Source organism: Sphaeramia orbicularis, chromosome 14, assembly GCF_902148855.1.
Source record: "Sphaeramia orbicularis chromosome 14, fSphaOr1.1, whole genome shotgun sequence".
Taxonomy (NCBI): domain Eukaryota; kingdom Metazoa; phylum Chordata; class Actinopteri; order Kurtiformes; family Apogonidae; genus Sphaeramia; species Sphaeramia orbicularis.
In genome coordinates this window covers 47829639-47846270 of record NC_043970.1, presented here as the reverse complement: position 1 = coordinate 47846270, position 16632 = coordinate 47829639, and the positions used below count along the sequence as shown (strand labels likewise).

General features: G+C 35.1%; 1 protein-coding gene across 2 annotated transcripts; it reads left to right on the top strand.

Annotated features, from left to right (window-relative positions):
* The first annotated feature begins 667 nt into the window (after positions 1-667).
* fam114a2 (family with sequence similarity 114 member A2) lies at positions 668-16129 on the top strand. 2 transcript variants are annotated; one of them, XM_030154737.1, is made up of 15 exons: positions 668-910; positions 2704-2951; positions 4480-4579; positions 5635-5736; positions 7090-7193; positions 8468-8602; positions 8696-8860; positions 10013-10136; positions 10860-10945; positions 11156-11254; positions 12726-12850; positions 12943-13015; positions 14071-14124; positions 14225-14352; positions 15728-16129. In XM_030154737.1, exons 2-14 carry the CDS (start codon positions 2724-2726, stop codon positions 14324-14326), a joined length of 1497 nt encoding a protein of 498 aa, XP_030010597.1. In that variant the 5' UTR covers positions 668-910; positions 2704-2723; the 3' UTR covers positions 14327-14352; positions 15728-16129. The 2 variants fall into 2 exon arrangements, with proteins under 2 accessions (XP_030010597.1, XP_030010596.1); XM_030154736.1 differs by having other exon boundaries at positions 14225-16109.
* Positions 16130-16632: the final 503 nt, after the last annotated feature.

Below are 16632 nucleotides of genomic sequence, written 5' to 3'. Positions count from 1 at the left end.
TAAATTAATCAACAAGACAAACATGGCCAGAAATCTTCATAGAATGGTTTATTTAATTTTGGAACTCCAAAAATTACCAATACTAAGTTATTTAAAGCGAATCTGATTTTTAGATTTATTTATATTTAATGCTTTTTTTTTTTTTTTTTTTTTTTTTTTTAAATCATTGAACGGATTCGTTTTTCTTTTAGATGTATGGAAACGACATACTGGGAAATAAATATATAATAATGAACATATTTTTTGCGAATTTTGGCCAAGTTACGCTGAAGCTAAATGTTTTATTATCTACTTGAGCTTTTCACCGGAAGTGAGTGTAAAATTTAATTTGACGTTTTATATTATTACGATTTGACATACTTGACGTTTATTAATCATTAACTCTGTCAAGTTTCTGAAAAATAAATCATACCATGGTTAACCTTGTTAAGGTAAGTGAGGCTTCAAAACAAAATAGCATAATTTTTTGGGGGGAAATAATTCGGCATGGATTATAATTCTGTATAAATGCGAAAAAATTACCATATTTGATATATTAATTCTTATATGTATCATTTTAATGGCATATATTCCATTGTGTGCTAACTGTATTTTTGTAATTAATATAATTAACAGGTATTCGAGGCAGACATTTATTTTGAAAATCCGTACCGGAAGTATTGCAGTGAAGCTCGGTGTTGAAAACAAAATGTGACGTGGCTAATCCTGCAGGAGAAAAATAGATCAAAACAGAGCTGAGATTGATTTTAACAGGAGAAATTCAGAGTTTTTAACGTGTCGGAGCTGGGTTATAAACTAAAATCATCCGGTTAAAGACTTAAAGCTGTTGCTTGTGGGAGGAAAAGCAGTTAGCAGCCTGAGGTAACGTTCACTGCTAACACCAGGAGCTGACAGCTGAGCAGAATAAAAGGTGAGATTTGTCAAAGTCTTGAAGTTTTTGTGGTAGTTTCTACAGCTATGTGTCTTTTTTATCATAATTTTACAGAATAGCGTACTTTAAAATGTTTCGTGGATAAATATGTAGCCTACCTTAAGGTCTAGCTAACGTTATCCACAGGAAAACATGCATCTGTCAAAGCTTATGTCTTTAATATGAAACACAAAACAAATGCAGAACAGCTACAAAACTACCATAAACACAGGAACGCTGATATTTTAGTACAACAAATCAGGAAAGTTAGCCTCCTAGTTTCATAAGTAGGAGTGATCTAGTCAATGTCATAATGTGTTTTAATGTGTTTCTCATATGATGAAAATAATAAAGCAAAGTCCTACTAAAAGCACTTTATTTCGAGTTGCTTATTATTCCGATGACTATTTTCTAAAATATTTGATTGTTTGGTCTATGAACATGGAAAAAGAGCAGTCTGACATTGTTTCCCAATAGACCAAATTGATAAAAAAGTAAAATAATAATAATAACAATAATAATAATAATAATAAATGTTTGGCTTTAGGAGGCTGGAATCAGAAAATCTTCATTTTTCCTTCAAAAAACATAGTCATTTGAGTGATTGATTTTCAAATAGTTGACAAGTTATCAATTAATCACAAATCATTTCAAATCATTTTTGTTATTTTCTTGTGGGCATCTTGGATTTTAAAAACAATGAACACTCCCAGGTGTACATGGGTCCTTTACTATATGACAAAAATTATGGTATTTACTGTGTGACGTGTGGAAACAGATAAAGAGTTTATTTAAACAGTCTTTACAGGATCAATAAAATTGTATTTGTAATCACACAGACTGATAACTGACATTTGGAACAAGCATAGCCTGCTGTATGTCTGCTGTTAAAATAAAAGCCTTTGTCTCAAAATTTAGGTTGATTTCCAATAGAAAACTAGTTTAATTGCTTTTAAGCATGTATTTAACTGAAAGAAAAAAAATTCAACAAGTGTAGGAAGCTCCCAGCAGATATTTACTGAAAATATTAATATGTAAGTAAATAACTAAAATATTTGTTGAACATTATCCAAAGTAAAAATAAAAATTGAATTAGGCAGCCCTCAATTTGATGAACTAATGCTGAAGCGAAGTCCTAATTAGTCATCTCAGACACAGTGGGATGGCTGTAAGTAAAAGACTGAGTTGAAATTGATTTGCTATTAAAAAAGCCTTATAATAATAATCTGCTAGATAGATCCCTAGAGGAGATATCGAATAAATTATGTTATTCATTCCCTTCAAAAAGTTTTCCTGCCAAACCACCCTCAATTTACGAGAGACTGCAGTTAAATCAGATTGGAAGTTTTGTATAATTACTGTAATTACTGCCTGTTCATTTACTGTGTGCAGTAGTTTTCCCATTGAAGTACAGTTTGAGTGCTGGAGAATGGAATGAGAACACCGCCTTAAAAAAAAAAAACAAAAAAAAAAAAACTGAGCTGGTTTGCACAGAGCCCTGACCACTGATCCCATCCTTGAAGTTTTGGGATAAACTGGAACAGTGACTGGGAGGTAGGTCTTAACATCAGTTTTTGTGGAAGAATGAGAGCAAACGCCGTCAGGCAGGTTCCAAAAAGGAGACACAGATAGCAGCTCATTAATTCTTTGGAACATGTTCACATGGGAGTTGGCAGTGAGCAGTCCTTATACGTCTTGTCATGGATTATTTAAATAACTGAAATTGAACTGGATGATTCTCTGGATACATTAATGACATTACTAACACACTCATGATGATGTGCTTTTGTCAGGTATGCACTGAAACGCTAAGATGTCAGACAGTGTAGATCCAGCCGCGGAGGGTCCAGTTGAGGTCGCAGAGACGCAGGACACTTCACCTGCGGAGACACCCGACAGTTCTTCACCTACCACCCCTGACGGCAGTTCAAATGACATTTGCACTGATGTGGCCGCTACGAGGAAAACCAGGAAGAGACCAGAACCCAAACCTGCAGTTGAAGTCAAGGAGACGCCTAAAGAGGAAGAACAGCCAGCAAAGGTGATGACTTAGTCCTCATTCAAACTGCTGAACACTGTAAATAAAGCTAACAATAGAATCTAAGTCTAATGTTAGTAGGGAAGTCTTTCCTGTCTGAATTTTTTTTTATTTTTTGGGGGGAGGGTAAGAGCTTTATTTATTTTTTTAATTTTTTTTATTCATGAAATGTACAGAACAAATTGGCATATTTAAACAGAACATGAAATGTGGTATATAACAAGGCATAAGTCACATAGTGTGGGTGACACAATTTATCGTGACCTGCTACTCGGGTAAAACAATTTTAGACAAGTTAATTCATCTGCTATAGCATTTTTATTTTATTTTGTTGCAAATTCTGTATGCTATAATCATCAGCTAACAGCACCAGACTGTTAATAAGCGCATTTTTTTTATCAGTCACAATTAATTGCTCATTGCTCTCCTCTATGTTGAAAAGGTCAAAGGTCATTTTCATCTTTGCAGCTTGTATATCAAAATTTTTTCTAGTTCTCCAGTGGAAAATTTGACGTGAAAGGGCATTCATGTGCAATTTTCAAGTTGGTAACTACACTCAGTATGTGTCAGATCTCTTTTTTTTTTTTTTTTTTTATTGTGATTGATAATTGTGTTTTCAGTTTCACAATGTATTCCTTAAAATAGACTTAACCAGGGCTGCAAATACTGATTCTTGTCAGTCTTGACTAATGTACACAAATTTTCCAGATAAATAATTTCCTGTATAAGAGATAAAAACAGTGGGAAACCCCTGGTAATGTCCTATAAACCAAACTGATGTCTTAAAAAAAAAACCCACCATCAGTCAAAACCTGAAGATCTTTCACTGACAATGTGGAAGACATAAAGAGGCAGAAAAGTGGATAAATTGACACATTTTATTAGCAAATGTGTATTGTTTTGTTGTAACAAAATCACAAAAAAAACCTAAAAAAAAAACTGTTTACCTGTTTCTGTTCAATAGCCTTGGAAAAGCAGTTTATTGTACTCAAAAGTGGATGATATAGTTAATATTAGTTTAATATCAGGTATCAAATTTACAGCTCTACTCAGAAAGGTATGAGGAAATTAAAAACTAGGCAGAAATAAGTGGTTTCTGACTGTTGTGTCAAACTCTTATCACGTCATGAAGTTCTGCATAAGAAACACACACTAGGCTCAAAGTGAACAAAACACCTTCTTATCGCATGAAACGTTCGAAAATGACCTTTTTACCTGTTTCTGTTCCGTAGCGTTGGAAAAGCAGTTTATTGTGGTCACAAGTGGATGATATAGCTAGTGAATGTCAGTTTTACATGATATCAGGTATGAAATTTAGAGCTCCACTCAGAAAAGTATGAGAATATTAAAAAGAAGGCAGAAAAAAAAATCATTAAAACTATTTTGTCGTCATCAAAATAATAACCAGTGATGTATTTGCTTGATGCACCAGTTAAATGTGGCAACTTTAGATTTAGTTAGATTACACTGTTTTTGAACTGAAGAAGGTTTTTTTTTTTTTACTCTGCACTTCTTCCTCTCCTTCCTTCAGATGTCCAGTGAGTCCTCTGTGGCTCAGGGTGGATGGGGATACTGGGGCAGCTGGGGAAAGTCCATTTTATCCACAGCAACAGCCACTGTAGCCACTGTGGGTGAGTACACACTAGGGCATTAGTGACTTCAGATTTTTTCAGATCGACTTATTTGTCAAGAAAATCGAAGTCGAGTCGACTAGTCACGTGTTGATGTCCTCACATTGACAGCGGAGGAACAACGCAGACACACAGCCGTTCAACAATGAGCAACTTGTACTAACTTTCACTGTAACATTAACAATGTACAGTAAAGAGCAGAATAAAAAACCTGGAAAGACACAAGCATCAACAGTCCTTTACAGACATTTAACCTAAACAAAACATAGGCTAACACCTTGAATTTTCTTTTAAATGTAAGTGAACAACATAAAGTGGGAAAAGGTTAAGACAGCGGCAGCCAAGACACACAGCATGTTAGAGAAAAGAGCACATTGTCTTTATGAAATAAATGAACAGAATAGTCCAAACACACTGGCTGTCCAAATTATTATTCAATATTAGTCATGCTTGCAGGGTTCACAGAACATTACTTAGATGATAGTTTTTCTAGATCACAGTCAGTTTAGTTCCTACACTGAGTCGTCTTCTTCCTTCAGTCTCGGCCTTGCGCTAGTGATGTGTAGGTTGGGTTTTTTTTTAAACTGCTTTTGTGGAATTATTTGACCCGCCCCGCAAATAAAGTAACATTTTTTGGACCCGCACCAACCCAACCCAGGTCCACTGAGCCACTCATCACTACCTTGCACTCCATGTTTTCACGTAGAAAGATGAGAGTATTGACATACGCTGAATAAAGGCTTGCGCTGTCGGGTGATGGAAGGGAGAGAGAGAATAATACACGACTAGTCAACTCCTCCAAAGTAACATCGACTTGTGCCACAGACGTCAATGTATCGACAAACTGTTTTTTCTGTTAATGCCCTACCAGCAACCAGTGACAGTGAATTCATCTTTTTTTAGTCTCACACTGCTGATAATAATAATAATAATAATAATACATCACACTTATATAGCGCTTTGATATTTGGTATTTAGTGTGCTTCATAAACACTGATGTTACTGTGGAGTTGTTTGTTTTAGTCATTTATTCATTAATACTCATGTCTGTCCAGGCCAAGGCCTTACTCAGGTGATAGAGAAGGCTGAGACGTCACTAGGAATCCCTAGTCCCACTGAACTCTCAGCAGAGGTCGAAGAAGAGCAGAAGCAGCTCGGTAAGGTTTCCTGTAGCATTTTTTTTTCTATTTTATCCCTAATTCATATCCTTAATACTCTGAAAAGTAGCTGCCTTCAACTTCAGATCTTTCATGTAGACAGGGTTCCCATGGGGTCTTAAAAAGTCTTAAAAGTCTTGAGTTTACAAATCTGCACTTAGTGCCTTAAAGGAGCGATATTTTGCTTTCTTTAAAATGGAATTATGCATTTTAAAACATTTCCCTGTGGTCTACATAAAGTGTAAATGTTATGCTTGGATCTGAATTCTTCATTAATTCAAGTCCACAGCTCCATCTGCAACCCTATTTCTGAGTAACGACACCAGAAAGGTGGTTTTGAGCACTGGCCCTTTAAATACAAATGACCCCACCCCCTCCAGGTTGTTGACTCTGCTTTCTGTCCCGTTCAGCCACTTGTGTTTAATACAACCAACAACTGAACATTTTAGGTAATTGGCTCGAAGTTTGGACATATTTTCAGTATGGACTACAACTGCTGCTGCTGACAAACAATTATATTGTACTCGGAGAAATGTTCGTCGTAAGTCTTGACCTTATACGTGCAAATGTTGTGACGTAACTAGTTATAAAACATAAGAAATTAAGAAGGAATTGAAAGGGGTTGTAGAAATCCACTCGATTTTTGCCGTGATAAATATGAAGATAGCTTTGCAGCACCTGGAGGGTTCAAATTCAAACTTTATGAACTGTTAGGGTCCAAATACATAAATAAATGAACCAAAGACTAATAAAAGTGGGTTTAGCAAAATATGACCCCTTTAAAAAAGTCTTTAAAAGGCATTACATTTGATATGGTAGGCCTTAAGTTTTGTTGCCATAAACCTGTTGGCTGTATTGTGTTTAAATGTGTCTGTTAAATGTCCAAGCTGCAAAAAAAGTAAAGTTGGTTGTGTCAGTTCCACCTGTTCCAACCCGACAATTTATATTGAAATTAGGAACCGATTATTGCTAACTTTTCAGCCCCCGATCGAGCCGTTGGAGTAAATAAATACGTTTTCCTACATTGCAGGAGTCACAAATGAAATAGGCATTAAATTCTGTCCTAAGTAGTCTTAAATAAGTCTTGAAAAGTCTTATAGTCTTGTAGAAATCTGTAGGAACCCTGTGTAGAACTTCTTTTTGTTTTTAAAATACTAATTTGGATGGTAGATCTTCAGTATGACATACCAAGTAGCAAATATTTTTCCCATTGGGTGCGAGTAACATTCAGCATAATCCATCGTGTATAGGTTTGTATTTGCTGTGTTTACATCCATAATATAATTAACCTGATCCTGAAATCCTTGTTTTTGTCAGTCAGATCATTTTTACCTTGTGTTCGTCTTTTTTTAGAAGCGTCGGGCAGTGAGACAGACAGAACTGAAGATCAAGCATCATCACCTGTTGGAAGTGCGATCGGGATGTTGTCATCACTAACCAGCGTTGTTCAGAGCACGGTAAAAGCGAATATTATATATGGTTATCAGAATCCATTGTAATTCACTGGATTATAATAGTAAATAAGACTATTTATGTCAGTTTGCTTGTATCGTAAATTAATGCATAGTTTGATAAGGTAACAAAAATCACTTTTTATTGAGGTAAAATGAATGCATAAAGGAATTTATGGTGGCAAAACAAATACAAATAAATTAAATGTTTTTAAAGAGCACAAAGTGATGCGGTTCTTACAGAATTATTAACGTTTTGCAGATGTTTTTTAGAAGGATGACAGATGAAGCATTCGATCATGAAACAGTGATAAATTCAGCAGAATACCTTGCTGTTTTTTTCCTCCAGGCATAACGGTGTTTTACTTAGCATCTACTGTATAAATAATCACATAAAAGGCATAGCTTGTTCTCAAATAAGACCATAAATAATACAAGAGCTCATGCTAAAGAGTGACCTCTGTTTCTGCGATAACACTGCTGTAGCATCCTTACAGTATTATGATAAAATAGAGCAATTTTTGTGGATAAAAAGATCCCTTATCAAGTAATAATTAGTATTTAAATACAGTTGCGGAAAAATTATTAGACCACCCTTGTTTTCTTCAATTTCTTGTTCATTTTAATGCCTGGTACAACTAAAGGTACATTTGTCTGGACAAATATAATGATAACAACAAAAATAGTTCATAAGAGTTTAATTTAAGAGCTGATATCTAGCCATTTTCCATGGTTTTCTTCATTCTAACCAAAATCACTTAAAGTGACGTATGACGTTGGTCACCAATTTTTCATCAGATCTGTAAAACCCCAGTCATAGCCTAAGTACCACGAATCCGTTAGCCTTTCTGTGATTACCCACCTGAATCTCTTTCCTCACGGTGAACAATTTCGAAGTGTACTCCGCCAAAAACAATCCATTTAGCGGAGCTCCAGCTGTTTGTTTGCCTGACAGGAAACACACAGCTAGAGCTTTGGTGGAGTATACTTTGAAATTGTCGGTTTTGTGGTACGGATTTGTGATACTTTGGCTATGACTGGGGTTTTACAGATTTGATGAAAAATTGGTGACCAAACTCATACGCCACTTTAAGTTCTTACATCAGTATCTATAGCATTGTACTGACAAAAACAGTGCTTTTAGGCATTCCCTGTTTTCGTTTCTGTCTGTTTTAGCCACGTGATACACACATAATGACACATAACCAGTGTTTATGATGATAATTTTTCCCGTGACTGTATAGCCATGCACTGCAACTTGCTCCTCATGTCTCTCTCAGGGGAAGACGGTGATAACAGGTGGTCTGGACGCTCTGGAGTTTATTGGGAAGAAGACGATGGATGTAATAGCAGAAGGTGACCCCGGGTTTAAGAAAACCAAAGGCCTGATGAACAGGAACGCCACTCTGTCTCAGGTAGAGGGCGGAGCAGCCAGAAACGCATGAAGAGCTTGTTTTCACTAATACATTTACTCTTAGAGGCTAATTTGTCCTTTGTGTTGTTGTCAGGTGTTGAGGGAAGCGAAGGAGCGCGAGGAGCTGCAAACGGCCGAAAGGGACCCTGCAGATTCAGAGAGGAAGGCGGTCGCTCATTATGGAATGTTGTTCGATGAATTTCAGGGTTTGTCACACCTGGAGGCGCTCGAGATTCTATCACGAGAGAGTGAGTCGAAGGTACGAGATCAGGACGTTCAAAGCTTGACAAACTTAATCTGACTTCAGACATAATCTGCTAAAAAGTGTTTGTTATTCACAGATTCAAAGCATTTTATTGTCGTGTGTGGAGTAAAGAACAATGAAAATCTTACTTTGCTGTCCACAATGAATGCCAGGAGATTTTAAAATGTATGAAAATATAAGATAAGAAAACCTTTATTTGTCCCACAATGGGGAAATTGCAGCGTTACAACAGCAGAGTACAAGAGCAGCAGTGGAAAAGAGTTCCAGGATCCAAAATATTTAAGATGAGTAGAGTAAAAAATATAACAAATATAAATGTAAACATAGGAGAAGTACAATAATTTAGCTAGGAAATTAAAACAAACAAAACCAAGTGGCATTTAACCCTTTCATGCATGAGTTATAAAAAAAAAGTATCTAGATTTTTTTTTTTTAATTGATTTTATTACTCAAAATTAGTCTTAAGTTGAAATAAATTGTGAATTTTTTTTTTTTAAATATATGGTTTATTAAGAAGATATTTAACCTCCTGAGACCCAGGAAAGTGCAGGTTTTGACTTTTTTTAATTAAATAATTGCATATATGAGAAACATCATGGTGCAACAGTTTTTTCAGATATGTTTTTTTTTTTTTTTTTTTTTTTTTTTGTATTTTGATGGACTGTCCTTTACGGTGAACAGTTTTGGGGGGTTTTTTGTTTGTTTGTTTTTTTTTCATATAAAGCTGTAAAACTCTTGTCCCCAACCAGTGACAGTAAACCCATAGCTGGGCCTTAGCAGGTTAAATGTATGAGATCACAGATCAGTCCAAATTTTAAGATTAAGTTGATACTTTTTTTCATTGTATTGCTTAGGGTCTGTGGAGACTTCCCCCATGTGGTTTGGAGAATAGTGCCTTTATAACCCTTTGGAAAGTGAGCTTAAACTGTGTCTACAAATGTGGACGTCATGCATGAGAGGGTTAAGAATGGCATAAAAAAGAGAATGAGCATAAAAATATGAAAAAATATAAACTATTATTACTAAGAGAAAAATACATCTTAAAAAATATGCAATATCTAGGTATTTGTGCAAACTGTCAGAGATGAATGGAAAATAACATGTTATGTTTTTGTATTTATATGCATTTCTTTTGTGTGTGTGCAGGTGAAGTCGGTGCTGACCACTTTGTCTGGAGACGAACTACAGCAGCTCAGAAAAGAACTCAACCTCATCAAAGAGTCTTTCTCGCTGGTGGAGTTTGATGATGAAGACGTGGATGAGAAGAAAGGTGAGAAGAGCATCTTTAATGTTAAATTTAGAATAGAATAGATCTTTATTGTCACTGTTACAGGAACAATGAAAATCACTTTAGCAGCAAAAACATTAAGTGCAAAAACGATTGTATACAAATATCACACAAAATTATACTAGAAAATATATACTGAAAAATGAATGAATGAATTTATTTTGGTTTGTACATCAATCATTGCACCCAGTACAATAATCACAATAAACATAAAAAACAAAAAAGGAATAGGCTAGAAGCAAAAGCTTATTTTTTTGCCTATCCTTTTCACCTAATACACTGCTTACATTGAATTAAATGTGTACAGCATCAAGCATTCACGCTATAAACAGAAAAATAAATCAACAACAACAAAAACATATCTACCATCTCAATTCAATATTCCTGAATAATTTTAAACTTAAGGTTTTTGTTTTTTTTTTAACTTTGCTAAAGGAGTGAATAACTTAAATTCATCATCAGGTCCATTCCACAATATACAAAAACTACAAAGATAAACTGTTAAAATACACAAATACTATTAAAATACTACTAAGTACTACTAAAATATACCAAAAGCTCACTCTATACTGCAGGTAAAAGAAATATATACATCATATAAGGATGCAAACAGGTAATAACGGATATATACAAGGTAACTTAAAAAAAACAATTGCATAAATTTGCAAAATGATTAAAAATGAGTTTGTTTGTTTTTGATTCCAGATGAAGATGGATCAGAGTTTGAGAGAGAGTTAACAGAGGCCTTGGCCGGTCTCAGTGTTTCTACCACAGCTGGCAAACTCACCAAGGTACCATTTACTTTGAACGACCAGTTATTTTCACAGACGAATGACTGTTTACGCCGAATAAATGATTGTAATTTTAGTCCTTGCCTGTTTGTTTTATGTAACCCTGCTATTACTCAAACAAAACTGTGTTGTAAAATGATTTTAGAACTGTTAACAGGCCCATTGTGCTGTTGTGCTTTAGTGTTTTAATTTGATCTCCTATTTTATCAGGCATGCAGGAGCACGTGCAGCCAAATTACTGCCATGACCAAACCCGAGAATCAAGAAGAAGCGAGTGAGGAGGACATTAAGGAAGCTGTCTCAGTAGAGGTAGATTTATCATCATTTAGAAGAACAGTATTGCAGACAACACTGCTGTATTTTAAGTCATACATCATCATGTCAGGGTTCCTACAGTAACAAGAAACACTGGAATTTTAAAATATCTTTTCAAGGTCTAGAAAAGTCATGAGGTGTAGTGTCAAACATCTGATAGTAACTTCAGAGGAAAATCATACTAGTGCAATAAATCACTAAGATACAGTTCTGCATGTTTGAGCAGTTATATGGTACCTTGATGATCGAATTTTAAAGGGGTCATATTTTGCTAAACCCACTTTTATTAGTCTTTGGTTTTATTTGTGTATTTGGACCCTAAGAGTTCAAAAAGTTAGAATTTGAACCCTCCAGGTGCTGCAAAGCTATCTTTATATTCATTTGGCAAAAATCAAGTGGATTTCTCCAACTTGTTTGAATTCCTGCTTAATTTGTTACGTTTTATAACTAGTTACATCACCACATCGCTCAAAACGACCTTTCTGGTGTCATTACTTAGAAATAGGGTTGAAGATGGACCTGTGGAGTTGAATTAATGAACAATTCAGACCCAAGCAGAGCATTTACAGTTTATGTAGACCACAGGGAAATGTTTGAAAATGCATAATTCCATTTAAAAAAGCAAGATGTCGCTCCTTTAAAAGTCTTGAATTTACATATCTTCTTTTAAAGCCTTTAAGAAGTCTTTAAAAGGTATTAAATTTGATATGGTAGGTCTTAAGTTACGTTGACATAAACTTGTTGGCTGTATTGTGTTTTTTATTAGTACTTTATTTTACCAGATAAAATCGATTGAGAACAGCTTCTCATTTACAATGATGACCTAGTAATAGGCCCCAACAGACAAAAACAAAGACAAAACAAAACAAAAGAAAAACAGATGAAAGGAAACAGTACAGATGAATCCAAGACCCGCAACCAATGGTGAAGAGACTATGAAGTTAAAAACAAATGTTGAAATGTGTCTGTTAAATGTACAAGCTGCAAAGAAAGTAACATTAGTCGACTCAGTTGTACCCGTTCCAATCCCACAGGGAAATGTTATAAAATGCATAATTCATAATCCATCACAGTCCATAATCCATTTAAAAAAAAACAGCAAAATATCACTCCTTTAAGGTTTTGTTTTTTCTTTATGCATAAGAGCCAGTGTGAGACTTTTTTTACACTGTTTAAAAAGTCTAAAACTCAACAGTCAACCTTAAAATGTAACACAGGACAACATAAAAATAAGTGACAATTAAATAATGTTTAATTTAATACAATAATTAAAGTACAGTTCTATGACTGAGCGTGGAACTGGTTCTCATCTGTGAAAAGTCATAGAAAAGGTTTTAAAATGTGTGGGCTTGAAAATGTGGGAACCCTGATCATATCGAACCTTATGTACTGTACCTTTAAATGAAGTACACAGAAACAGCTGTATTCGTAGGTGTGTAACTGTGTGTTTGTCGAACGTTGTCAGGATGTTCACGCCGCGGCCATCAGGAGTTTAGCAGAACTGACGGCGCGATCCATCGAGTTGTTCCACAAACTGGCAGAGATGGTCCTGTTCTCCAACGGCAGCACAGAGGCCAGCGTCCTGTCACAGTAAGATGGACCGGCAAGAGTTTTAGGAAATCTGAGTCACCTTCATATGTATAACTTTAATGTCTCAAGTCATTGTATGTGTGTTTCCTCAGGTTGACTGTGATACTGTGTAAAGAAATCTCCCTGCTTTCCAAGATGTTCACCTCCTGCTTAACAGCAACAGGGGTAAGACCCAGACTTTGCACCAGAGCTGCAGTGATTAAATCCACTGTTCACTATCAAATAAAAGCTTAAGTATTTTTATTTTCGCTAACAAACATCCCCAAATACAAATGTGTTTCTCTGACTACTAAGCAAAGCCAAACATTAGTGTTTTAAGTCAGTCAAATCTCATACCACCAGATTCACTGACAGCTTCCTCCCCAGGGCTGTGCAGACTGTAAACACACACTAACCCTCAGTGTAATGTGCAATAACTGCTCACATGACATGAGGCCTCATGACTGGCACATGTATGTTTACATTGTTATTACCTCCGCCAAGGAGGTTATGTTTTTGTCGGCGTTGGTTCATCTGTCTGTTTGTCTGTCTGTGTGCAAGATAACTCAAAAAATTTTTGGACGGATTTGGATGAAAATTTCAGGAAATGTTGATACTGGCACAAGGAACAAATGACTAAATTTTGGTGGTGATCGGGGGTGGGGGTGGGGGTGGGGGGGGCACTGATCTGCCTTGGTGGAGGTCTGCACTCTCCGAGTGCTTTTCTAGTATTTGCACATTTTATACAAATTTTATATATATTTTCAAAAAATTTGACCTTGTTTATAGCTCTAATTTACATATATTTCTATTGCACACTCTATCTATCTATCTATCTATCTATCTATCTATCTATCTTATTTATTTATTTAAATATATGTCTGTATTTTATTGTGTTGTATATTAGTTGTATAGCGCATTGTCACTGGTAGACCTTGTGTAATGACAATAAAACCTATCTGCAGTATTCTATTCTATTCTATTCTATTGTGTTCTATTCTAATCTAGTCTGTTCTATTGTGTTCTATTCTATTCTATTCTATTGTGTTTTATTGTGTTCTGTTCTATTCTTGTCCATTCTAGTCTTATCTAGTCTAGTCTAGTCTGGTCTGTTCTATTCATATTCTTTAGTGTTTTTACCTTGAAACTTTGCATATTGTCATTATTCAACCCCACTTTTATAAACACAGGTCATTCAGTCGACAACTGGCTCTAATTTATCCTGAACCTTTTATTCACAGTCAAATGAGAAGGGGGACGTGCTCAATCCACTGATAACCGGAGTCTTCTTAGAGGTTTGTATTGCATTCATGTGGGTTTTTTGGGGCCTTTTTGAGCACAAATGGGACATTTCTGAACTCTCTGTGTCTCATTTTCTTGACCCACCTCTCACAGGCGTCCAACAGCGCTTCTTACATCCAGGACGCTTTCCAACTCCTGATGCCGATTCTGGAGATTTCTCACATCGAGAGAAGAGCCGAGTCCACACAGGAGTGAAGGCCTCCATCAGCACTGCCCGACTGGTGTTTGAGGGATCATTTTTTTCAACAGATTCTCTGCTCAGACTAACAACAGCAGGCAGTTCATCCTATGCGCTGCTGTCGTCTGAAAATGTTTAACAACACATCAGCGGGTGCAGTCACACGGACAACGATGAAAAACATTCTGATCAGAGAATTCAGCTGAAATGTTCATGGATGCCAAATAAAGCGACAGATTGATAAATATACTGTATTGATCCCAAACTGGGAAATTGTAGGGCAGCAGCAGCAAAAATAGGATTTAAGAATAAAAATAAAATAGAAGAGCAAACACACTATACATAATAAATTAGAAGAATAAAAACAGAACTGGTAAAAGGTGCAACAATAAACTGTAATGTGCAAAATAAAATACAATTTTTGTATAAATAACACTAAAGTGTGTTGTGGAAATAGGTTTATGACCAGGTTTAAACATCCGGCAAAGATGAGTTTATTGTACAATGGAATGGAACGTGATGCGATACGATGTGTATTTACGAGTCCAAAAACATTTAATCGGAATACGCGATACTTGAGCATGATAGGCACAAAATTAGTTTTTCAGCACTGACAAATACATTTCTGATGAATATAAATAAATATACAAATACATAAATTGAAAAGTGCTTTATACTGTTATGTATGGGAAAAACAGAATAAAAGTAGAAGAATGTATAATTAAAAAGCATGAATAAAATATGAAAGGAAAGAATTAATTCAAATAGAGCAATGCGAGCCTGGAGGGCAGCCTCAAGAAAAACACACTTAAGTTGAAAACACTTAATTGTTACATATGAAAATTTAAAAAAAAAAAATGTAAGCAAGTTAAAAAAAAAAAAAAATTGTTCTGGTAAAAATACATCTTCAAAGGTGATGGAGATTTTTAAGACATCTCAGTTTGTCACGCAGCACTCTGAAAAAAAAAAAAACTGCAGAAAAAAGTGATGGTGAGTATCAAACTGTTTCACAAATTTCCCCCTGCGAATTAATCAAATATTTCCAATTCTGATTCTATTGTGTTAAAAAGTGTCCCCTTCAGTTTTCAAAATGGAAATATGTCGTGTGACGAAGCTCATTGATGTGTTTTAATTGTTTTCAGACAACAGCGGAGCTTTACAGCACAGATTAATGCCATAAATCAGGTTATAGACAGATGAATTCACTGCTGTTGTGTCTCCAAACATAGGAATTTTTCGATTAAACTTCAGCAAATCACCGGATTTGTCCTTGAAAAGATTTTAGAACAGCCTGGTTTAGCTGCGCTCTGGTTGGTTTTCAGCTCAGGATACAATCATTTCATGGGAAGGAAAGTATTCTATTTTTTTTTTTTTTTTTCTTCTTCTTTTGTTAAACAGTGTTAATGTGTGATTCACAGCAGATCGACGGTGTTGGAGAAAGTCCGGACCGATCAGATCGAGTCTGAGGAGTACACACCGACTCTTCTTTTATGGACATTTAATTAAAGGCGTACAGGAAATTAACACCAGTGATGTTATAAAATGTGTCAGTAAAATGAATAAGGAGATATACAGTATATTGATAATGTGTTTTTCTTCATGAGTCAACAACGTGGTGTGTTGCTGCTTTTTGAAACACATGCGACCTAATACACACTCAAGGCTTTAACTGACTTCATAACCGATAAAATAACCTGTTAATATCCGCTGTTGAATTTTAGAATGTCATTTACAACACTTCAAGTTCTAACTGACGCTGGTGGTTTTGTCATTTTTGTCAAAATTGTCAAAAAGCAAGTTCATATGTTCATACATTTTAACCCTTTCATGCATTAATTATGAGAACGTTAATCAAGATTTTTTTCTTTATTCCTCTTTAGGCATTTAAAAAACAATGAGGTAATTATTATTATTATTATTATTATTTTTTTTTTTTTTTTTTTTTATGAAGCTATTTTTTATGGAGTTGCAAAAATGCACGTTTAATTTTTAAAGCAACGAAACGTGCATTTACTGATATACTTTGTGAAAACTTTGAAATAAAAACATTAAATACTGCTAATTTGATGTTTTCACACATTTTAACATACACTGCAAACAGAAAGTTATGGATATTTAAAATTTTTGGGGCTATGTTTTTCAGTTGGGATTTAATCTGCACAACACTTTTTACTTTTTTTTGTGTGAATTGAATTGACACACATTTTTTTAATGACCAGACATAATTTGATTTACAAATGGCAAAAATTACCCCAAAAAAATGACAAAAAAAAAAGAAATATCCTTAACTTTTTGTTTGTAGTGAACTCCAATACTAGTCTCT

Coding starts and splice junctions, on each gene's coding strand:
- fam114a2 (XM_030154737.1), top strand. CDS start 2,724: ATGTCAGACAGTGTAGATCCAGCCGCGGAGGGTCCAGTTGAGGTCGCA. Junction 2,952..4,479: donor AGGAAGAACAGCCAGCAAAG/GTGATGACTTAG, acceptor TCCTTCCTTCAG/ATGTCCAGTGAGTCCTCTGT. Junction 13,016..14,070: donor CCTGCTTAACAGCAACAGGG/GTAAGACCCAGA, acceptor TTTTATTCACAG/TCAAATGAGAAGGGGGACGT.